This window comes from Vombatus ursinus, unplaced genomic scaffold, assembly GCF_900497805.2.
Source record: "Vombatus ursinus unplaced genomic scaffold, bare-nosed wombat genome assembly UNPS02014772.1, whole genome shotgun sequence".
NCBI lineage: Eukaryota > Metazoa > Chordata > Mammalia > Diprotodontia > Vombatidae > Vombatus > Vombatus ursinus.
In genome coordinates this window covers 5,038,930-5,065,044 of record NW_020954550.1, presented here as the reverse complement: position 1 = coordinate 5,065,044, position 26,115 = coordinate 5,038,930, and the positions used below count along the sequence as shown (strand labels likewise).

Here is a 26,115-nt window from a genome sequence, read left to right as displayed (position 1 = left end):
TGCTAGCCTCCTCCCTTCTCTTTCAAGTATCTTGAGAACTGATCATTTAACTCTATCAACTTCTATATTTTAAAATTTCCCAGGAGGGGTGTAGGGAGGATTTTGTTATTCTTTTTTAGATAACAGTTCCCAGGATCCATGGCCAAAACAATGTCTACTTTAACTGTGCAATGAGATATAAGGATGACATGAAGTAATATTTAGTATATTTGTGCTGTGCTAAGTTAGGATGATATTGCTAAAGTTAACCTGGGAGCTTATCGTTGGCAAATTTCCTTCTTTGTGTGCTTCTCTATAAATCAAGAGAGTACTGGTCAGTGAGTGGGAACTGACCCCCACTGAGGTTTGGGGGGGATTTAGGGGAGTGCACCAGCTGGAATGTTGTGCCTATCTCAACTGGCCCCCATTGAGTCATAGGGGCTGTTGCCCACTCCCCCCTTCTTGTCCGCCCCTGCGAGAAAGGTGATTGGGGGATCCTGCAGGAATTGGTGCTCCCATTATCAGGAACCTATTGAGATAGAATAGTAAGAATAAATTATTATCTAACCCCTTCAAAGCTGTCTTTCTGTCTGCCCAGATCAAGAGTAAACCTGTTAGAGGCTGGAGCCCCAAAACTCCAGTGATGTCTCCAGTGCCTCTTGTGTTACAATGGGGAAGCTAGGTGGCATAGTAAATAGCGCACTGGCCCTGAAGTCAGAAGGACCTGAGTTCAAATCCATCCTTCAACACTTCTTAGCTGTGTAACCCTGGGCAAGTTACTTAACTCCAATTGCCTCAAGAAAAGAAAAATTTCCCAGAATGGAACAAAATGGCTACAATAAATTCATGATATGCATTAATTCCATTTCCTATATTTCCTTTTAAAATGTTTTTGTACTCCTTAACTTTATTCAAATCACTAAAACATGAGACATGATACAAATATTCTCACCTTTGGGATTTAAAATGAAGTAAGTATCTTTCGGTCATGTCTACCTAAAACTAACAAATTCTTCAACAAAACATACTGGCTATAAGGCTAGAACTTAACAAGCTATTCTATTCTCAGCTAAAGAATATTGCCACATGGAAACTTCTAGTTAATATTCTACAATTGCTGTGTATAATTCACCAATAAACTTTGAGGAGACATTCTGAAAACAAATGAACTTTTACATAAAGATGAGACTCAATTCTTTGAAAGAGAACAAAATCATGAATTTTATGTATATGCGTATGTGTATGTATATGTATATATACATATATATACATATACATATAAATACTCATAAGCTTCACCATTAACACTATACTTGAATTAAATGACTTAACTAGTACTACCTTTTCTCTATAAATTTCTTCCTTCTGTCACATGTTCACCCACATCAATTTTTTCCATTTCAGACAACCAGAGCCCAGCAGGCAAGATTAATATAATTCCTTTCCGTACAGAACTAAACTCTGGTTCATTAATAAATGGTTTTGGAAGACAATGAATATCTAAGAAGTGCTTAACTAAGTATTATTACTAGAGAGAATGTTCTTCTCCCCTTTCCATCCTAGAAGGATTTTTCAAAATAAAATTATATCAAAAGAATACTTTCTTCTCCAGTTAGTATGCACAAAAATGTCATTGTCTTTTAATGTTACTAAGAAACTGCACACCAGAATTCTATATAATAAAACAACTACTTTTTAAAGAGTTATACTGAAAAAAAAAAAAAAACACTTTTAAATATTTTTGTTGTTATATACGAAATTCACTTTTTGAAGCAAATCAACGTTGTTATGACTGGGAAAGCCACTGCTTGTGAAAATACCGAGTTTTTGTCTCTCCTTTAATTTTATAGTGCAAAAGCATCACCTCAACCCTCCTCCTTTAGCCTATAAAGCACTCATTTCTGAACCAATTATACAAAAACATTTTCAGAACAAATTTACAACATACAATTATACAAGAGTCAATAAATATAAAGTGTATGACTTACTCAAATTCTGTGGCATAATATTTGAGGAAGCCCAATAACAGGTCCCCAAGAGCTGACCCATTCTTTGAGAGGTAAGGAGGAATGGTACATGGAGCTTGATGTACAAGGTGCAGCTGCATAGAAGAACTAAAGGATTCCTGTCAAAATGAAAAGGAAAAAATATATAGCAATTTGTAAAGCACACAACTCACAGACTTCAGGTAATCTGATCTAAAGTATTTTAGAAAAAGCACAGGTGATATTTTATCTTACATATCTTATCTATGATCCCTTCTCTGCCACAAATAACATGGAATTTGAGAATTTGAGAAGGCATATTTCCAATTCAGTTTTTCACCAAGGTTTTGGCAGTCTTTAGTACAGCCTAGGAAGCACCTAAAAAATTGATGTTCCAATTCTTGGCTTGGATAAACTGAAACGTAGGAACCCTACTATAAAAGGAACTAATAACACTGAAGGGTATTTACCACTATATATGGAAAAGATTTCATTCACGTGTAATTAAGATTTACATAAAACATGTTTTGTTTCTGAAAAGTGATAAAAATTTGCTGCATTTGCTTTGAAATGTTCTATACATTCTATTGTAGCCATCTAAAAATAGTGTCCAGAATTCCTTAATTAACTTTAGATTCCCTTGTATCCCAGAACACACTTTGGAAAATAAGTATTTTATAGTGTCACATACAAGGGCTCTCCACACTACACATAGAGGATAAAAATATTCTTTTCTTCTCACTAGGATGACAAAACTAAGATAAGATAGCAGCATCAGAGTTTAAGTAAAATTCCCAAATTCTCTCTAGTAGGAGATCAGTAACTTAGAGATAAAGATATCGATTCAAAATAACCAGTTACCGAATAAAGGCAAAGTAAGCACATTTAAAATGAAATCTGAAATTCTAAGATGAAATGATAAAGGTAAGCATATTTAGTTTGATGTCTTATACAAAATAGAACCACAAAACCATTAATAATGAAAAGTAAAATACGATAAAATAAAGCACACATTTATAGCATTGCCAACCTTTTCTAACTAAGTTTTAACAAGTTTTCTTCAGAACAAAGTTCTATATCAGCCATGATCTGTAATGGGAGGGAGGGAGGGAAAAAGGAAGAAAGGAAAAAAGGAAGAGAAGAAAAAAAGGAAGGAAACAAGCATTTATTAAGCACCTATGTTACAGGTATTTTGTTAAATGTTTTATAACTGTTATCTCATTTGACCCTCACAACAACCCTGAGAGGTACTTGCTGTTACCATTACCATTTTACAGATGAGGAAACTGAGGCAGAGGTTAAGTGATTTGTCCAGGGTCACACAGTATTAAGTCTCTGAGCCTGGAATTGAATTCAAGGCTGCCTGACTCCAGGACCAGTACTCTATCCATTGCAAAAGAGTCAGTCTCAGAGTAATAAAGTCTTTTAACATTTATTATGTGACCCTGGGTGAGTCAGTCTCAGGTAAATCTTTAAGTCTATATAAATGCTGTAGCAGGCACTGATCTGCATAAGGTAACTTCTCGCTGGGAGTTTTTGGGTTTTTTTTTTTTCCCAATGAAATAACAGGTATAATCCATTTAAAACTGATGCCATTAAATTTGAGTCCATCTATGTATCAATAAACAGAAAGTCTTAAAATCTGAATACAAAGCTAACAGAAGACAAGAAATTGCAAGGTTAAGATATGAAGAACTATAATCCCTGATCTATTTAAATACCATAAGAATGATTTGTTCAAGGTTCCTATCACAAAAGAATACTCAGCTTGTTTTCATCACTATATGGATAAAAGATCAAGAAACAGTCACTAAGTAACAAGGTGTAATGATCCAATAATCCCCTCTAAAATTTTGCCAGTTATCAAAGTCAAGCTCACTGATAGTTTCTGGAATGTACTCTTCCTCTTAGAAATTTTTTTTTTAAACATTCTCCAGTTTTCTAGTATTTCTGCAATTCTCAAGGGTCCCTCAAAAAATACTGCATTCAAACATTTAGGGCCTATTTCCTGCAAAGTACTGATAAATTCTAAATATGATACAAAGTTACATCTGTAAGAATATGACCTGTCATTTCTGTAAGCTGGTAAATGATTCTTCTGAGTCAGGTGAGAAAATCATTTAAAACAACTGTGTGCTTTCTTATATCATCCATCTCTTAATCATGTTTCTTCTAACCTGAAGAACATGACAGAAAAGATGGAAACAAACTGGGAATTGGAATAGTGTAGTTTTCTTTTTTCATCTGTTGCAAGCAGCTTATTCTCTGTCCTCTAAATATACCTAAATAAGTGATTTTTGTTATCCTGAAGGATTTTTAACAATAAAATCCACCTAAATCTGGGCTTGTCTTTCTCTTCACAGGACTATGTGACTTTTTTGGAGTAATTATGACTACATCCCCTTATTCCCAAACTACTTAGTATTTAACTACTTTTTCTATGTATATATGTACTTCTTAACATATTTAGGCTATTTATATTTTTTTATGTACTTGTCTTGCCATTAGAATGCAAGCTCATTCTGAGTAGGAATTGTTTCATTCTTTGTAACTATATCTCCAGAGCCTAACACAGTAGGCACACGGAAGGCACTTATTAAAAACTTGATTGATTGCTCTCTTTTAATCTGATATGATCACAGGCTCTGTAAATGATATCAGTCATTTAAAAAAAATAATTTTGTTAACTTTCTTTTTCCTGGGTTTGTTTGGTCTGTGTTTTCTTTCACAACATGACTAACAGGGAAATGTTTTATATGACCGCGCATGTGTAACCAATATCAAATTGCTTGCCTTTTCAACGAGGGTGGAGGTTAGGGAAAGAATTTAGAATCAAACTTTTAAAAAGTCAATGTTAAAAATTGTTAGTACATGTAATTGGAAAGAAAAATGAAATATTTAAATCTTAAAGAGTTATATAAATACTACCAATTATTACTGCTAATTTCATTATTAAGTACGCTCTCAACTTGAGTATAAATGACTCATAAGGATTTTGTACAGAGGTTGGTAGTTAGAGATCTTCTGTTGATCACTTTTTTAAAAAGATATTAATAAGGTTTGAGATTTTTTTCCCCATCTGTGGTATTTGCACTCCTTCAAAATACTTTGTGTATCAGTCCCTCAATACCGTCACAATTCTATCACCTTCAAGATGGACTGCCTCTACACTCTCTTGATCCAAGCTAACTGCTTTTCCTATCTTTGTTTTCTTTAATGTTAGTTCTACTTCTTTAATAAGTATGTTTAGCATGTCACGTCAGGATCCTGGTGTGGTGGCACACCTATATTTGGTGGAGAAAAAATTTGTTTTAAATGGTTTGTGAAAATATTTTTTCATTTTTCTTATGTTTGTAGTCCTCTTTCCATTTTTATCTTTGAATGATCTTGGAATGGCTTTGCTTAGATGGCTATGTTGCCAAACTTTCTCCAAACTGGTTTTACCATCCACTGCTTCTCTTTGCACTATGAGACAATACTGCTCATAATCCTCCATCAACCTGCTCATAATTATCCACCATCCTTCTTTATAAGATTAAACAAACAAATTTATATTCTATCCCATTGTTGCCTTTGGAAGCTACCTTTCCCCATCTGATAAATAAGGGAGACGTTTCTTGAATAAGGTATCTTTTGGATTTTTAGTCTCCTTGCTGTGACAATTAATTTACCCTAGGTTAAACTTCTAGATGAAATTTTTTATAGTCGTTCATTTTTGTTGTACATTTCCCATTTTTTATTTTCAGTTACTTGTTTAAATAATTCAGGATTAAATCACTGCATGAGGGATCTTTTACTCATTATTCTTTCTTGTTCTTTTACTTATTTTGATCTTAGCTCTGAGTTGATAATCTAACTGCACAGACTGTTGCGCCCACCTCAATAACAAGTCTTTCCTGTCCACTAAGACGTAATATATTTTTTACATATTAAGTGGTACCTGCCATATCCAGTGCCCACTAATTATTTTTTCAAAGAAAGTGTCCATAATTTGAAAGGTGAAGCTTCTATGTAAACTTATTTCTTCCTGAACTGTATTTTCCCATACATTTTCCCCCATTCTCACATTTTCCCACCATTAACTCAACAAGTATCAGAGTATATGTTGACTTGGAGGATTGTACCAACTTCTCCTTCACCATCCTACTGAGTACTGGCTGCACCTTCATTCATTCTTCTTGGCTAACTGGTGAAGGCAGGGGAGTCTTCGCTTCTTGTTGCCAGTTCCAAGTTCTTTCTCTTCCTTTGAGGTTCACGTCCATTCATAACTACCACAATTAAAAGCCTGGTAGCTGTTATCCACAGACAACCACCCCCCAAGTCACTCCCCTTCCTTCCTCAACGAGGTTCAACTCCTGGCTCACAATTTTTCTCTCCTTCCCAATGCCTGCCCTGATTAACTAGAGGACTTCATAGATACTGATTCTCCCTCAAACACTCTAACCAGTCAATTCCTCAAAATCTACTCACTTTCCATGAGCTAATACTCCACCTCACCTTAACCACACACAAAGATAGTCATACTGTCAAGCTTGCCAACACTCACAAATGTACTGCCTCAATGTTCAAGAATTTCAAAATCCCCTTCTCTGACCGTAATCTATTGACCTCCAAACTTGACCCCTCAATTCTCTCTCAGGCCAGCTCCCTTGCACTAACCACTTTCCTTTCTTCCCCATCTTGACTCCCAGATGAACCAATTCATCTGTATAGCACCCCCCTTGAATCCCTAGCCCTTTTTAATTTTGCTGATTACATCCAGCCAAGCCTCAGCCTTGGAGCACTCCCATCATTTACCACCTTCACTCCTCTACATGTGCTACTGAACAAACATGGAAAAATCATGTAACCATTCTGCTACTAATCCTAGTACATCTTCCCCATCAACTCACTATCTAGCTCTCTCCACAACAGCTCTTCCAAATCTTTTTATTCCTCCTCAAACTTCTCATGGATACCCCTCCCCTCACTCTCTCAGATGAGAACCTTGCATCATATGTAACAGAAAAAATTGAGGCCATTCACCATGAACTCCCTCTTCTCCCTTATTCCACATTTCCCATTACTCAGATGCCTTCTGCCACTATCTCTCCCTTCACCCGTCTTACATGATGAAGTGGCCTTACCCCTTACCAAGGCTAATGTCACTCTCCAATTACTAGTACCTTCCCTCCCTATGTTTATTGTGTGTGTGTGTATACATACATGCACATCCTTTGTCCCCTAATAAAATGTAAGCTCCTTGAGTATAAGGATGCTTCCCACTTTGCACTTTTATCTCAAATGCCTAGCAGAGCATCTGGCACATAACAAGCATTTAATAAATGCTTATTGAATGACTGATTGATAGGGGTCATTTGCAGCTTTCCTCCAGTTTATAATCCTATGACATACTATGGTGCTTTTGCATACAGATATCTGAAATCATAAGTATCTTTCCAAGCTACATTTGAATTTATGGGATAGTTTGCCCACTCCTGTTGTGTACCATAATAGTTATCTGAGCATTCTTCTACTACCTACATTTTCAGTTTAAAGCCTTTTGAAAAGATAGGCAAGCTTTTCAGTAAACGTTCTTCACAATCCCTATAAAATGCACTCTGTCCCAGGACATCATTCTGGTATACTACACTATGATTCAAATCGCATTTTCAATTACTCCTTATGTCTCATCTCTTCATTTTTAATATCTTCCTTTCTTTTTTCAAAGTTTCAACTTTTACTCGAAAGAAGGGGCAAAAAACACAATCTCTGTTTCAAAGTTCTTCATTTTCTCACCTTGGACTCTGGTATCACTATAGCTACTTCCCAGGTTTTTTATGGAGGCTCAGTTCAGTTCACCATTAATATATTTTTCAAAGGGTAGTGGTTGTGAGTTCTCTATTATATCTCGGATGCATGCTTGAGGAAAAGAATATATCTCTTGATTGGCCATGTCAGATCTAAAAACGGATGCCTGTGCACTGCTTGGCAAGAAATCATTAACAATTATGACTACTCTCATTTCTAGAAACATTAATAATCTGTTCACCTTCACACAGCTGTAGAGCTTCCTTACTGTTCTGTAGTAGAAGTAATCCTAGCTTCTTAGAAAACTGATTTACCCTACGTGTGAAGAGTCTCACACCTCTTGTGTCTATGAGCTCAGGGTTTCTTTCCATTCTCTGAGTTTCCACTAATGGTACAGTGGAAAAAAATGTTGGGTTTGGAGTCAAGAGGATCTAGGTTCAAATCCTAGTTCTGCCATTTATCACCTCAGGCAACTTACTTCTCTGAGCCTCAGTTTGCCCAGAGAGGACTATATTCTATGATCACTAATCCTTCTAGCTCTGTCTATGATCCTATGATCCTTTCTTCTCTGTGTCACATATTTCTTTTTCTTTTTTTTTTCTGGCTAGGCAGTCGGGGTTAAGTGACTTACTCAGGGTCACACAGTTAGCATCAAGTGTCCGAGGCCAGATTTGAACTCAGGTCCCCCTGACTCCAGGCCCAGTGCTCTAACCACTGCACTAACTAGCTGACAATAGTTTTAATTCCCCTTGTTGTCCTCAGAATTTTTTTCTTCCTGCCTTCTTTCATACTTTTTGCTTCTTTCCTCCAGAGTGTCCTTCATTTCTGTGTATCTGAATTCCCAACAGTCTGTATATTTGAATTCCTAATCTTCTGTTCTCTTTACTGTTTCTTTGGTATGGTTTACCACAATGGATTCAAGTTCTTCTGTCAATTTTTTCTGCTGCACAGGCCATAAATTCTGTTTTCACAATTCTTATTTTTCTCTTATAACATTAAGGAACATTCTGCTGTGGCTCTGTGCTCCCTTGGGAATTCACACAGTCCTCTACCTCATCAGATGTTGATACTTATTCACAGGTGTCCGGACTTATTTAGAAGATCTGAAGACCACCTATCCTTCTGTTAATATCTTCCCTGTTGGTCTACCTGCCTATGCTTAAGATATTTAAGTGAGTTTTCTTCTTCCTAAGAATTCTGGTCATTTCAGTCTTTTTTCCCTATATTCCCCTATAGTTCAGGAAACTTTGATAGCAGTTTCCCGGAGCATGCCCTCAAAACTGTCTCTGTCTCTTCCCATGTTGGGCTCTTACACTTCACTGGCCTTAGTTTCTGCTCTAATTTAGAGTACTGGAGAAGGGAATGGACCAGGGAAGGAGATACAGAATGACAGAACTAGTCCCAGTGATGTCAGTCTCCTTGCTTCAGGCCTGCTGGACCCATATACACACTGAATCCTACTCCAGGTCCATCCTCAGTTCTCTTAGTACTGAGTATTCAGAGACTGAGACTGAGTACTACTGAAGGACAAAGTGTTGCCACAACACCAGCCAGAGCAAGCTCTTTCCTTTTGGGGGGTAGGGTGTGTGTGGAGATCTAATGGGGGAGGAGACAAGGGCATCTGCTTGCAGAATTGAGTTTTTGTAAGCCTGGCAGACCAAAATGAGGTCTGGGCTGAGGAAGAAAGTGCAGAATGACTGTATTAGGGATTAGTCTACTCTACTGTTCCTTCATTATGGACTTTGGTATCTTAGACCAGTAGTGTCAAACTCAAATAGATCCCTGCTGGCCAAATACTGAATTAGAAAACCATAAATTAAGATTATCTAAATTGCACTATATTTTTATTTACTTTGCTAAGTATTTCCCAATTACATTTTAATCTGGTTCAGAGTTTATTTATGATAGGAGTTTGATATCTCTATCTTTAACCATCTGAAACAACTGAAATTCTGAAGTTGCTTCATCTCTTGTGGCATAATACTTATTTGGGAGAGGTACGAGAAGTGAGGATCAGAGAAAATGTCTAGTCCTCTTCCATTCTGTTGGTCATGTGGCCTGGAAGACCTGGTTTCCTTCATAGACTATTTCTTCTATCTTCTTCAAGCTCTAATAAATATTACTTAAATCATTTCACTTTATCCTCAAGCAAGATCACCTTGCACAACCATACCTGGAAATTGTCTTCATCAGGAAGACAAACCATACCATGAACTCAAAAACCCAACAGGTCAATGAAATAATTCGCTCAATAATTCTTGAATGTCAAATGGATTAGTCTTTTGTAGTTTCCCTTGAAAACTTCAATGCTAAATGATATGGCAAACTGCCTATTTGCTATGACACTAAGCTCCTAGTTAAATACACAAGCAACTTAAAAAGGTTTCTACATATATATTTATGAAATTTAAGGTATATGGTCTCTTCAGTATAAACCTGTATTATCTTAAAACTGATTTTATTATTATGTAACTTAGACCTTCTAAAATTTCCTTTCTTTTGTTTTCTATCAACATAAAACAGCTTCCCAAAATGCATACTAATACTTGTACTCCTGTACTTGTAATTGCTATACTTACCTCCCCTCCCCCTAAATAAATAAATAAATAAATAAATGAAAGCTTTTGACAGGTCCCTCCATTTCTATAAAAACAATCATATCCTAAAAGCTTGAGATTTGGGCAACTGGGTACCTTCTAGCCTAAATTAAATATAGCAAGCTTTATAATAAGGTCTAAGCTATTGTTTTTAAAAAAGGACATCTAGTTTTAAAATGTTTAAGTATTTCTGTCTGTATAGAAAGGACCAGAATAGATAATCTTTTGAAATTCATCCCAGAACCATTAGTCTATCTAGGATATGAAAGCCATTACTAATTCAATGATGCTTTTTAATGACACCTATCAAAAAATTACTGTAAGTTATGTTTTGTTTAAAAATTGATCATTACTATAATGTCTGTACCACAAAATATGGCTATGAATCATGAAAGTTATTAAAAAGCTTACTTGTCAGTGATTTTTTCTAGTTAAGTATTAATTACTTAAAATGTGTTTTCATTTTTTAAAAATAAGCTTGAACATAAACTCAAAAATTAATACTTTAAAGATATAATCAAATTAACTATATAGCTTAGGCAGGTCTGAGTTTTTAATTAAAGTAATACATTTATTTAATTCATTTTATTTGTATTTGCAAACTAAAAGTTTTCACAACTAAGCTGATGATATTTAAAATACCTTTGTCAGTCCATCAGTCAACAAGAATGTATTAAGAGCTTACAATATGCCAGGTGCTTTGGAAAATGCTGAGGATACAAAGAAAGGCAAAGACCATTCCTGCTCTCAAGGAATTCACGTTCTAATGTGAATACATTAGAAGATAACAACCATGCACATACAACAACAGATGTAAAATAATCTCAGTTGAGAAGACAAGAGAAAGGATATGGAGTGATATTCAAGGAACTGCAAGTATCCTGGTGTAGCTGGATTGTAAAGTGAATGGAGGGGAAATAAAATGTAAGAAGGTTAGCAGAGCAGGAAAAGGCAAGGCTTTAAAGATTTTTAAATGCCAAAGGGGACTCAGTATCTGATCCTGAAGTTAATAAGGAACCACTGGACTGGGGGGAGAAGGAGGTGAAAGAGTATTATGTCCAGCTCTATGCTTTAGAAAAATCATTTTGGCAACTAAATGGTGCATGGATAGAGACAGAAGAAACATAAGGCAGGGAGACCAATTACAAGGCTACTGTGATAGTCCAGATAAGAAATATGGAAAGCCTAAACCAGGATTGTGGTGATAAGTGGAAAAAAGGGAATATATATGAGAGTTGTTGTGATTTTAGAAATTGGATGTGTGTATTAAATTAAAAGTGATAATCTGAGGATGACACCAAGGTTGTAATCCTGTGCAACTGGGAAGATGTTGATGTCTTCAATGGCAATAGGGAAGTTGGGAAGAGGAAGTGTTTGGGGGAAAAGATAAGAAGTTATATATTTTGAAACCTAAAGAATATCCAGTTTGAGATGTTCAAGAAAAAGATGGTGGCATAAGACTAGAGCTCAGCAGACAGACTAGGCCTAGACATATTGATCTAAGTATCATCTACATACAGATGATAATTGAATCTATGGGAGTAGAAGTTGACAATATCATCAAATAAGATAATATCGAAGATAAGAGGGCCTGGGACAGATGCATAGGGTTACCTATAGTTAGCAGGGATCACAAAGATAAAGATCCAGCAAAGAAGACATAGAAAGAACAGTCAGACGAGTAAAATCAGGAAAAAGAACTAACAAGAAAACCAAGAGAAGAGAATATCCAGGAGACTGTCTACAGTTTCAAATGCCAAAGACAGATCAAGGAGGATGAACATTAAGAAAAGGCTACTGGATTCTGCAATTAAGGTATCATTGAAAACTTTGAACAGGGCAATTTCAGCAGAAAGATGAAATCTAAAGGCAGCTTGCAGAAGATTAAGATGACAGAAAGAAAAGAGTGAGAGGAGAGGAAGAAGAAGAGGCAAGAAGGAGCAGGGACCTAGTTCATATGGCTTTCTCAAAGAATTTTACTGAGGGGGCAGCTAGGTGGCACAGTGGATAAAGCACCGGCCATGAAGTCAAGAGGACCTGAGTTCAAATCCGGCCTCAGACCAAACACTTGACACGTACTAGCTGTGTGACCCTGGGCAAGTCACTTAACCCCAATTGCCTCACCCCCCCCCCCAAAAAAAGAATTTTACTGAGAAAGGAAGGAGACAAATGCATGGAATAATCCAATTATTATTTTCTCAAGATTAGCTTTATCTTATTACTATCCAATCTAATTGTTGAAATTAAGTGAAATATGACAGAAAGAATGCTGACTGCAAACAGGGCAGACCAGTATTACAATCCTGCTTCTCATACTTACTGCTACTTAAAAAGAGGCAGTCACTTAACTTCTCTGATTCTCAGTTTCTTCATCTGTAAAATGGGGATAATATGTATAGTGCCAGTGTATATAAAACAATTTGCACATTTTGAGAGCATACTACAAATATAACCTATTTTTTTATGGGAATCCCTTGAGAAAATTTCATGAGGCAAGGAAGGTTCATCAGCGTCAAACGCAACAGCGCTCAAGGAAGATGAGACTTTTAAACTTGCATGGGAGTTCACTAATGACTTTTACATAAATGTCAGCCTTTGTTAATTTTGTTGCTATTATAACTTACAGTTTCTACAATATTTCTCTTACATTTATATCAGCAAAAATGGCTTTTTATAAAGCCAACAGCATTACAGCAATAAAGGAAATTCTAGAATTATTCCAAAGTAAATTAAGCCTCAAAATACTAGAGAAGTCATATTAACTAACAATTACATAGTAATATCAAAATCAAGACACTAAAAAACTGTATTAGCCATCTTACCATTTGTATACTTAAACTTTTCTCTGACTTTATTTGCTTTCACATAACAAATTATTTTGTCATTGTAGCACTAAACTTTCAGACTAATAAAGATGAAGTATAAAACTGTGCTATAATGTCACTGGACAATGTTTTCAGTTTACTGCCATTTCTTTTACATGGATTTAGTGAGCACACTAATTATATTTTTGATGAATATTTCACATCTTACTATAAATCACAAAAAAAGAAAAAAGAGTAATGTCAACCAATTACCATAGTGAAATATTTACAAGAAAAAATACATGATATATTCAGCAACAATTTGTTTCAAGAACATGTAAGAGAAGTGCTGCTAAAGAGAACTATCCAAACTTAATTTTTTTTTAAATCCAGTATTTTAAATGAAAAAGGGGATTCATTTAAAGGAACCCTTCCTTGAACTCTTCTGCAAAGTGAAAAAACTACTCTATTTGGTTCATAAGTCAAATTTTATATTAAAGCAAGACACAATTCTTCATGAATAAAAAAAACCACACACATAGGTAACAGAAAATGCTGAACAGGTAAATCCCAATTTAATGGATGTTATAATATTTGGTTTTATAAGACCAAGGTAATTTCATTGTGTCAACAGACCATGACTACTGAATAAATTATAACAAATTTTAAGAAATAAAAATTCCGTATAATACTTTCTTATCCATGTAGGAGTCAATTTCTATAGTACACTGTGGTTTTTACATTATTTTTTGAAAAAAGGAAAGAAAAGTGCTTTGTTTTAACACAAAGTAAATAAAGGTTAGATGAAATTACTGGTATATTCCACTGTAATGTCAAAAACTGCATGCTTTTGCTTTTCCATACTTATACATCGGTGCTGATGAATTTAAGATTAATACAACAAAATACCTAGTATACATGAGATACAAAACTATAACTCTTTCAAAGTTGAAAAGGGACCCTATTCTAATTAGCTTAATCCTCTCTGTTTATAGATGAGGGAAATAAGATCCAGAAGGGCAATATGGAAACCTAAGGGCATGTAGTTAGCAGCACAGGTAAGTTCAGAGCCCTGGATTCTAGATTTCTAGTCCTACAGTGTACTTGAGTTATTTAAGTCTCAGCCAAGGACAAGAATTATCAATAAGCAATCAAACTGCCAACATCGTGAGAAAATTATGTCAAAGAAACAAGCAAACATGGCAAACAATTTATTTAGAGGCACTCTTCCTAATTTAAGCTGGAACTTTAACACAAATGTTATTGGGATGGGGGTTGAGGGGGGCAAGAGAATCTCAGTAGTTTCCACAGAACCTCACTAAAATACTGCTAAAAATAAGGACCTATAAAGTAACTTTTGTTACTTTATGTCAAGTCAATAAGCATTTACATACAGCAAATACTTTGGCAGTATCCATTTATTTAGTGAACCCTCTACTATTGTACAGCTGTATTAACCTAAATTCTACCAACAAATATTTACATTTACACATTACAATAACTGCTATTCACAATGACCCACAAGAAGAGCAAGAATTTGTGTCATATCAACTACCAAAGAAAGATTAAATCATATACAAAAAAGTTTTAGCATCAGGTACATTTTATCACAGTCTAATCTCTGAAAACTGTTATGCATGGCCAGACAACAGAAAGTTTATTGTACTTTATCTTGAAAGTTTTAAAAAACATATAACATACCAAATTATTTCTTTAATATTATACTCAAGCCAGAAGCATGTCTACCTTGAGGTGATGAACAGAGCAAATTAAAAAAGTGGGGCTTATGAACAAAATGACTACACCTCTATAAACAACTGTAGTCAGTTAAATATAATCTCAAAATAAAAATGTGACTATTATTATAAAAAATTATCTATAAACAGGGTCAGTGGAATACCAATAAAATGTAAATCATGAGACTTCAAATTCATCATGACACTAATACTAGAAGTATCATCATTAAATTTACCATAAATAGCTCTTCCAATCAACATGGGATATTAAAAAAAGAATAGTTATTATTTTCCCAATTGCTTGTTGAGCATATGTAATCAATACCATTACCAAACATAAACAAGAATAAAGACTAGTATATGATCCAAAAAAAAAAAATGGAGTTATAAAATAAGAGGGAAAGGGGATATCTGGGAAAAAAATGAGGAAATGGGAGGGAAAAAAAGAGGATGCATGTGGCAAATGAGCAGATTAATTTCCTTTACTCCTAATTATACAGTACCTATTAAAAAGATTTTAGAAGATATCTTCTTAATTTCTTAAGAATTTCCAACTAACTCCAGTGAAACTCTCAATTCAATATATACAAGTACAAAAGTATGTATTTCTTCTAGCCAATAAAGTGGTGAGATCAAATGAAGGCTATAAGTAACCATTTTTCTGCTTCATGACTTTTTTTCTTGCTTTCATCAAACTACAACTAAATAAGAACTGGAAAAATAAAATTTTGGATGATTAGCATTATTACACTGAAGAATCATACCCAAAATTAATACAAAGGAAACTGGGATAAAGTATAGGATAGTGCTTCAAAGAGGTCTTTGCCAAGTATGTTTAGCTACTATTATTGATAATTTTATGCACCACAGGATAATTCCACCAGTGATTTGCTGGAAAAATGTCTCCCAATAAAAAAAAAAATACAGTATTATGAGAATCTGCCAAAAATTTTTATACATGGAATCATGTTTTAAAATATTCTAGTGGCCATTCCAACAGCCTCTACATAAAGATCTACTTTACTTAAAAGGTAAATATTATCACTTTTATATTCACATTAATCCTGTATATAATTATTTTTATATACATTTGACATACTATGAATCATAAAAATTTATAAGAAACACTTACTGGGTAATTTTTTTGGAGGGATGGAAGGATGGGTTCAGGTAGGGCTATAAAAAAAAAAAGTTTAAAGCTTCCGTGATTCACATAATACATTAAAAAAGCAATAGTTTGTCATCTACACCAAAGGTGTGAGACTAATAAAATTTATTATAATTGTTTATGCTAAAATTCACCAGTTTTCATATATTTTGCAAAATTAACTTGGGTCTTTAAATTTCAATTTGAAAGTCATCTATGATGGCAAATGTACATTGAATTATTAACAGATTATTTCTTATACAAAGAATAAACAATTCCATAAGCAAAGGTTATTTACTCATTTTAGAACATCAACTTATTAGAACAGATTTTATTTTTTTAAGGGACACATGAAATTTGGTCAGTATCAGGCATAAAAAAATTATAAGTATAGTATATTACAGATTCTGTATGAATAAATTTCTAAAAATGAAAGATAATGTACCCTTACATGACCAAAAATAATTTTAAACAACACACCCCAATGTTCCTGTCCTATAAAGTCTTATACTCAAATGAATGATTGTGTCCCTTTATTATGTAATTGGTGCTACAGAGCAAAATCAAAACTAGCACAACAAAAGTTGTGCTAACTGTATTAACATATACATTGAAAAAATCATCTTAAAAATTAATTTTGATACTGAATTTTAAAAACAGTGTTGGAAGATCAGAAAAGATATTCACCAAAAATGAAATATAAAATAAACAGTATTTCCTTCCAAGATAGCATAGCCTTTATATAGTACCACTACATTTCAGAAGTCATTCTTCAGCAACTTTACCCAACTTCATCCTCATCAGAAGCACTGAAACTAATCTCACATCATTGTGAAAGGCTGGAACCCAATATTCCCAAGGAAAAATAACTGAAAAAAAATCAATATTCAAGCACTCCAACTTAAGAGTTTTTCAAGATTTACTTCAGACCAGTAAACTTCATATAACACCATAAGGTACGCTTCAAATATATTTAAGTAATACAATATTCCAATTCTCAGTTATAAATTATATAGCTCTACATCAATACAATACCAAACAATCATAATATTACTTTGTAAATGTCGCTGATCCACTGTTTTAATCTGGTTGTTGGCAATATTTCTCTTAAAAAACAACTCCTAGAAAACATTAATTTGCCTGTGATGGAATAATATATACAACTCTCTAAAGTACTACCAAAGACTTAAGTTTCCCTGTATTCATACGTTGTGGCTTTGATAATATGGGAAAATGAAAGTTCTTTATTATTTTAATGAATAAATTTAGCAAGTAAAGACCATATATACATTCAGACTACATGACAGAAAAATTGGCAGAAAAAAATTATTATTTTCCAGTCACATCAGCTAACCTCTAATTTCCTTAGCATAACAGAAATAAGGGCAAGCCTGCTCTGTTTGTTTTTTTAGGGGGAGGCATGCAAAATGCTCAAAAATCTAGAGCGCCCTACAAATAAACTCAAGCCCCATTCACTTCAGTTCGAAAAGTCTGTAGGTTAGTACCAAAAAATAAAAACAAAAACCACACCTAAAAATTCTGGTTATACTATTGAAAAAATAATGCAAATCAAGAAATCTCACTGGAAAATTACATATATATGTATACATACATACACATACACACATATATATGAATTCCTTTTCTATACTGCTGTCTTTAAATTATATTGACTATAAATTAACTAAAAATGAAAAATTTAAAGAATTAGATTTTTAAAGTCATAGGCTTCTTCCAAGGACTGACGTAGATGAGAAGAGGTTAAAAAATCAAGAATGGATCACCTGCAAACCAAAAATCCATGAGGTATATTATCTGTAAAAGAAGGGTATTAAGTCCCATAAAAATTGTCCTAAAAGACCCCCAAAAAAATCCCCCCCCTAAAAAAACCCATATAAATCCCTTTCTATCATTCCATGTGAATTTGGATACTGTACAACTGAACTTTTACTTCCTTGGGACATTTTATTCATTACATGAGCCATAAAAAATTCTTTGCTATAACATAAAATGCCCATCACCATCTTTGAGGTTTCTAACAATAACAAAGTATTTTTATTTCTATTATCTCATTTATTTTCAGATCCTACCAGCTAACAGTATATATATCTTCATTTTATAGAAGCAAAAGTTAAAGAAAAGCTTATTAATTTATTCTAGTTCACAAAATCAGTGTCACTATAGGAACAAAAACTCTGGCCTCCTGACAGAAGAACAGTCATCTGTCTGTCCATTACAGTGTTCTAAGTCCAAAATAGGATATACATGAGATATAATACATTTTAGAAAAATAAATTTCTTACAACTATTTAATCATCACCACCTTTTGGAAATAAAGTCAGCTTTTTTAAAAAAAGATATTTTAATTCTTTCTGGTCACGGTACTATTTAGTAAATTATTACTGAACCATAATGAGAGGGAGGTTGTATTTAGTGCATTGTAGTTGTAATTTATTAATAACACTCTAGTAAGTAGCCTGAAAGAGCTAAATACTTCCAAAAATACCTATTTCCAAGTTAAATAGCATCTATACTAAGAGGAATCTGGTTATGACATCTGCTGTCACTTTATAACTTTATATTTGCAGATACAACTTTTATAAGTCTTCTCTCAAAAAGGCTGAACCTGCAAGTTTTCAGTATGCTGGTGGGTAGGAAATGCAAGGAGTGTACTTTCCTGAGATTCAGAGAGAGCTCTGTACTTAATTCTCTACAAGTTTATGCCCATGAATTTTCCAAACTACATAAAAATATAACTTGTTTTTGAAAACTGAAAAACTACTGAACAATGCTATTTTTAAATAATTCTATTAGAACAGCATTAAAAGAAATAGATGTTTAAGCTACATCTTAGTATCTTCTTAACTTTATCAACCAAATCTTAATCTTAAATTTTAAGTCAAAAGGACTTCATTTTTCCTGATCCTATGGTTCACATTCCAAGAGGCTAATGGGGTCAGCTATCTTAAGTGACAGACTTCTATGCACCCTATCAAACGTTAAAATGATCACAAGAAATACTTTAGTTTAACTTCTTCTGTATTCAAAATTGATGCTTTCTTTTTCTACATACGATAAAAGAAAAACCATAGAAATTTAGGGCTAAGGGACCCTAGTCCAAATTCCTCATTTCACAGACAAGAAAAATGAGTCACAAAGCAGTTAAAAAACTTAAAGGTATTTACTGATCCCCTTTAATTAGAGTGGCTCCTCTCTATTGATTATCTCCAAATTATCCTGTATACAATTGTTCATAGTTGTTTTCATGTTGTCTCTCCCATTAGACAGCGAGTTCCTCGAGCGCAGGGACTGTCGACTGCCTTTCTTTGTACTCACAGAGCTTAGAACAGTGACTGGCACATAGTGGGGGTGTAATAAATTTTTACTGACAGACTGACAAGTTAGTTGATGACAAAGTTGAAACTATAACCTATCATCTGACTTCCAGTTCAAAGTCTTGCCTACTAGTTAACACAACTTTCAAGGGCACTTTTTTTTTTCAATACAATAAAACAATACTGTTGGCCCCGACTCAGTTTCCCCACAGAGGAAGTAACTGTCTCTTTTAATCTTTTCAGTCTCTCTAAGCCCACAGCTTTCTCTAATTGAGACTGGTTTAATTTGCACACAAAAGTAAAAGTTACACTTTAACTCCAAAGATAGTATTTAACCAGCCTCAATTAAAGGATTTTCTTACTTTGCTTGAACTTTTGTTGTCGTTGTGGTTCCAAGTAAGGTTTCAAAGAATCGGAGGAAGAGATGGTTAATGAGAAATGACTAGTGTAACAACAGAATTCTGAAAGCAGAGTATATGAGAACAGAGGTCCATTTCCAGAGAAGAGAACAGGAATATCCTGAATAAAAGTTTAAACAAGTTTGAACTACTTTTAAAGGGCCAAGTCCAACTCTAACCTTATATGTTTATTATCTGTGTGACCTGAGCAGGTCATCTAACTTGCTTCAGTTTTTTCATCAATAAGATGGGGATAATAATAGCATCTAAACTCCTAAGGCTGTTGAAAGAATAAAATGAGATATTTATAAAGCATTTGCAAATTTTAAAGCACTAATGCTAGTTGTTTTTTTTAATACTGTCATCATCATTTTTTTTTTGGTGTATTGTGAGGCAGCTGAGGTACATAAAGAGCTGATCTCAAGGCCAGAAAGAGTGGAATTCAAGGCAGTCTGACACATACTGACTGGGGACCACTGACAACTCACTTAAGCTCTCAGTGCTCCATCTTGGTCACTGGTGTCATACTCAAAACAGAAATGGAATGCTGAATGTTGGATATTATCTTAGAAAACCACAAATTAACCTTATCTATGTTATATTATATTTTTACTTTGTTAAACATTTCCCAATTACATTTTAATCTAGTTCTGGCCCACTGGGAAGTTAAAGAGAGCAGTGAGTTTGACAGCTCTGCTCTAGGCAACCAAGCCTGCAGTTGTAGCAGAGTGTGACTTGCATCTGTAGAGGGAATTTCCTCATCCATGAGTTCCCTGTAACAATGAAATCTACAAATCCAGTCCCTATAATACCATGCTACACTGGCTATTTTTTTTTCTAGTTTCAAAGTTACCAGAAGCAGTGCTACCCTGAAGGAGAGGTGATTAATGGTTTGACTGAACAAGCTTATTTAACTTCAACTGAGGCAGTAAGAGGATTTGGAGAGAGGAAGAGGAGCAAAATGAAGAAGAAAAGCATCTACAAAATTTCTCCTTGAATGGCTCAAGCAAATCCCAATTTTTAAATCTCCATGAAAACTAAAAGAAATAACTCCACAAAGAACCATTACAAAGTATCAATATGTGTCTTTTGCAGACTGAACTAATGGAAAAAATACACGTTGCCATAAAGGTAAAAAATGTTCCAAAACTGTTCTATCACATAAAAAAGACTTTATTTTAATTACCTATGATAATCAATGGTTTATGGTTCAAGTAGTCTTTGGGTGAAAATGTGTCATCAAAACAATATATTTCCAATTCTTGTTAGCTCTGAAAAACACGTGCATTTATGCCTGCCCAACTCGAAATGTTTTCACTTAAGCCTAAGCCAATCAACACCAACTGGTGACTGATGAGTAACAGATCCAAGTTCAAAGAATCAAATGCTTAGGGCTGAAAGGGACTTGAGAAAATTCCTCAGCCAATGCCTTCATTTTAGAGATGAGAAAAATGAGGCCAGATGTTCAGCCCCAAATCACAAAGATAATGACAGAGTTAGAATCTGAACCCAGATCTTTTAACTTCAAACACACTCGTTCCATAGTTATTATTTTTTGTATGTCTTGATCTGATAATCTTCAGATTAAAAAGTACACTTCCTGTCTTTACATCATATGGTGTTATCCCAAAACCGACCTAAGACTTTTTGGGATACTGTAGAAGTACAGAGTTGTCAAAACATCTGCAAACTTTAGCACAATTCTTTCTGCTTTGTGTTGCTAAAAATAAAAAAAAAAATCACTTATTACTGCACAGGATTGAAAAGTTTCTCATTTTTATCTAGGAAAAACAAACAAAAAAACTTTCTCTAGTTCATAATCATAAATGCATTAATCATATTAAATATGAAGTCACTTGTCAAAAGTCCAAGTATTCAGAATTGTTACTAAAAGATAATGATTTTTAAAAGGCTTTCAAAATGCCCTAGCTTTTGGCATATACCTTAAAATACCAAAACAGAATTGATATATAACCAAGAGTAGTTTTAATTTTTTGTTATTATTGTTGTAATCTTATTGTAATATATAACACCAAGTAGTAGTTCAATAAGAGAAAAAAATTACTTTTATAATTCATTTTTAAAGAGGAAAGCTGAAGTAGCTTTCATTTTAAGACTTTGACTGGCACAGATGATCCCAAACTTCCAAAGTCAATGGAATGGAAATTACTAACAGGCAGCAAAATACTTTTCAAAATCAGTTAATCATATGAATAACTTATTCTTCAAAGAACCTTAGCTTGCTCAAATAAAGATTATCTACAGTAAACAACTGAGTAACTGAGGGTAGTATAAAAAGTATCCCTCACAAATCAGTATGATATTCTTAGGATTTTTACAAAGATTTTTTGGGAAGTGGTGGAAATTTGACCAAGGGTAACCCCAAATACAAAATGCTTCTAGGTCAAGTAAAGTGAATAGACCAATTTTTTGCTCAAGAAAATACTCACCAAAAAAAAAAATATCCACCACTTCAGGTTATCATAGATTATAGAATTTGGGATCACACAGCTGATTTGATATTTAATCTAATTTACATATTTAATCTTTACATTAGAAATAAATTTCTAAAACTCTAAACTGATTTTAGAACTATAATACTAAAACACTGGGACAAAATAGTATATTCATAATATGTGATTAGAAATCTCTTCTCCCATCTACTAAAGTAAAAACCATTACCAAATAGTTCACTGAAAATTCATTCAAATCTTATGAATGTTTTGATACTCAGGCTGAATCAGACTTTTATGTAAAGAAGAGTGTCATAAATTACTAGGTTTCTAAAATCTACCCATTCTTAAAACTCTCTTTAAGGCCTAATGACTTTGTGTCTATTAAATTCAATGGTTTCTTCTCAGTTCTCATTCTGCATTTGCTCTTTCCTTCTACTTCCTGAACTCTACATTCATCTTGGTTTCTAGGACACCTTCCTGACTTTTTTTTAATCTCTAACTATTCTTCTATTTTGCTTAGTGACAACTCTTTCTTCTCTGCTATGTGGATCTATATGTGGATCTCCCAAGGCTCAATCCTTAACCCACTGCTTTTTCTATCAATACTTTAATAGAGAAAATCTCTCTATTATCAAACCTCTATAGTGATTAAGTCCTACCAAATTTTTATTTTGAGCTGTGACCTGCCCCTTGCATTATTCAGGTGCCTACAGAGCACATAAATTTTTTATATCCAATACTCAATTTATTATAATACCCTCCCCACAAAACTCAGAATCTTACTTAAACTTCCCCTTTATTGCCACTGGTGCTTCTTCTGCAACATCACTCAGATTAATTTCTTCATCTTTATTTCTATAGTCACCATTACTGTCCAGGTCTTCATCATCTCATACCTTTTTAACCATAACAGATTTCCAACTAACTTCCTTATCTCTATTTTTTCTCATTCATCCAACAGTTACTGAGTGCCTACCTAGTAAGCAAGATATTAGGGTAGACATGATGAGAAATACAAACATATTCCTGCCCTCCAGGAACTTACACACTAGTATGAAAGATGAGATAAGATACATATACAGAAATTTCAAGTGTCTCCAGTGTACCCTATATACTACTATTATAACCTATATTTATGAAACATGGTATTTTTCCCTACAATCACTACCACTTCTCAGATCAAATTTAAATTCAACTCGATATTAATAAGAATTACTAAACTAGTTCCATAACATCAGAGAACAATCAAATTTAGAACTAGTCTCATGGGACAAAGGACTTTAGATATCATCTAGTCCAATTTCCCACCCAATGCAAGAAATTTAACTAATGAATTTTAACAAGTACTTATCAAGTTAAATAGAAAAGATATAAAAAAATTCAAAGCCAAACTATCTTAGCCACAGAAGGTTTAATGAAAACACAAATATCTTTCCTTTTGTGAGTATAAAATATATAAATGCAGTAGCATTTCCAACAAAAAAGGGCACATATATAAGATGATTTTATTCAGTGAAAAAGAAAAAGCAAAAAATCAGTAGTTAACCTTAGGTCAAATTAGCCTACTGAATAAACACAAGAATGTACTAAACTTTGTGAATTATTTTTAACTACTCTGGCTCTTCAAAAGGAAAGCAAACAAAAAAAGAAAATAAGTGAAATAAATATTGTGTCCAAGTAACCAAGTAAAAACTGCTATTCACAAAAGACTGTATTGCTAAGGCTAGTTTAACTGCCAACTATTTCTAAGCCGAGGTAAAGCTAAACTACCATAAAAATTCCCATTTTGATCTGGTCATCAGCCTGTCCTACTTAAAAAAGATTTCAATACCAATCAGAATTTTCATTAAACTTTGAATACTGTAAAGCACAAACTCATGTTTACTTATTACTTTAGCCAGAAGTTGTTTCTTCGTAACTAAGTTAAAAGTAATGATTTGTGTTACAATCACCAAAAAAACAAGAAACAGAGTAACTGGACACAACTAGACTTTTCATTCTCATCTAACTCAAAAGTCTCACAATAAATGAGCCTGGTGATACTCACAACATCACAGACCATTAGAGCTCTGAAAGTGACTTTAGCCAACAACTGAATCAAAGAACATTAATGATTTTCAACCTATTGTGGGGTAAAATTCCTAAATAGGTTCATAGAAATATTATCGAGCTGTTGCCTAGCACGAAAAGAACTAAGATGACTGGTGCTTGAGTATATTGAATGGGCTACCTGAGCATTCATTTGCCTCAAGGTAATGAATCCACTACAGATACACTGGTAAAATTCTTTCTAATATATAATAGTGCTGCTAATGCAAATGAGGCTACAAGTAAGAAAAACTGTGAAAGAATAAAAACACAGTCAAACTTCTTTATGTTTTCCAAGGGGTTATTTTTAGTAATACATTCGCTGTAATATAAGGCACGTAAAATATTTCAGTAAACCTTAAATGAAGTTTTGGAAAATGTCTCTAATGTGTAATCAAGGCCAGTGCAGAGGACATCATAATGAAGTTTAACTGCATTTTAGTTTCAACAGAAGGAGGGAAAAAAAGCCCATTGTACTTACTTTGTAAATAGTGCAAAACCATCAATACAAGACTATAGCTGTTTAATGTGCCACGACTAGCATCATTTATCTCATGGTGACTTGCCCACTTCTTAACCACCAGTACTAAGGGACGAACTCGACTCTCAACTGTAAGTAAAATTAAGACTTAAAAATATTGAAAGAAAAAGATAATGAAATTACTTTGAATGTTTACATAACTTTTAAATTGCGTCTGACCAGAAATTTCACACCTCATTATCCACTATCACCTGCACTTATTATAAACTCTGCTATTACATATTCTAGAACTAATTCTCAAATTTAACAGCATGCTATTAAAAAAAATCAGTCCATTAAAATAGATTTGCTATATCTAAACTTTTGAAGCAAATGATTTCAGAATAACATACTAATGTGCAAATACTAAAATGATAATACATGATAAAATATAGAACCAAATATAAGAAATTATATTTTTAAAACTATGTATAAATCAGTATCAGAAAAACTTTTACTGGGTACCATTTAAATTCTAAAGAAAAAAGAAAACAAACTCACAAATAGAAATAAAATGAGAAAACTTACGATATGCATAGGTTCTGAGGAGGAATGTGTTTCTTATTCCTACAATATTGTTTACATTCAAGTCAAACTCCACACAACTAAAGGGAAAAAAGATGATCAAACAATCAAAATTACAACTTTAAAAAATATCAACTCCCTAGTGACTGAGGTAATATTTAATCATGTAAACTAGAATGAAATCAGAGCTCCAAGAGCCATAATTTTAAGACCAAGGATAGAGATAAATAAAAATTGGACACATCAGTTTCTAAATTTTCTATTGACTTATTTCTATTTTCTCTATTACAATGAGAAGTAGTATGGGATAGTGGGCTAGAAACACTTCCAGAAGGCACAGCCTGGGCTCTGGGCCTAGCATTTCCTAGCTTTGTGACTTGAGTCAAATCATTTACCTCTCTAAGCGTTAGTTTCCTTATCTGTAAAATAAAAAAAAAAAAAATCTGCCCTACCAACTTTGCAAGGTTGTTTTAAATAAAGTAATCTCAAAGCATAACAGAAATTAATTGTTGTTATTAAGTATAAGAAAAACTTATGAAGATTTTAATAGGTGAAACTTACATAAAAGAAACTGCTTTATCACTTTAAAGAGATGTTCACATTTTATTGCTTGACTAGAATTTGGTTATACTGGTTATTACTTTAATGTACTGACTAAACAGTCAAAAAGATATGAACAGATTATTTTCAAAAGAAGAAACATAAATTGTTAATAATTATTTGAAAAAATGCTCAGGCTAACTAATAATCAAAAA

The 26,115-nt window shown here is 33.6% G+C and overlaps 1 protein-coding gene across 4 annotated transcripts in view; it reads right to left on the bottom strand.

Moving 5' to 3' along the window:
• Nucleotides 1-26,115, bottom strand: part of TENT2 (terminal nucleotidyltransferase 2) — a 73,172-nt gene that overhangs the window by 18,805 nt on the left and 28,252 nt on the right. For 3 of the 4 annotated variants that reach the window (XR_003569174.1, XM_027863375.1, XM_027863374.1), the window contains 4 exons: nucleotides 25,364-25,440; nucleotides 24,797-24,925; nucleotides 16,024-16,067; nucleotides 1,968-2,104 (listed from right to left, as the gene is read on the bottom strand). Coding sequence is in view for 3 of the 4 variants with exons in the window: in XM_027863375.1 (XP_027719176.1) it covers nucleotides 1,968-2,104; nucleotides 16,024-16,067; nucleotides 24,797-24,925; nucleotides 25,364-25,440 (387 nt within the window). In the remaining variant the exon portion in view is untranslated. The remainder of the gene's footprint in view (nucleotides 1-1,967; nucleotides 2,105-16,023; nucleotides 16,068-24,796; nucleotides 24,926-25,363; nucleotides 25,441-26,115) is intronic. The other variant, XM_027863376.1, reaches the window with a different exon arrangement.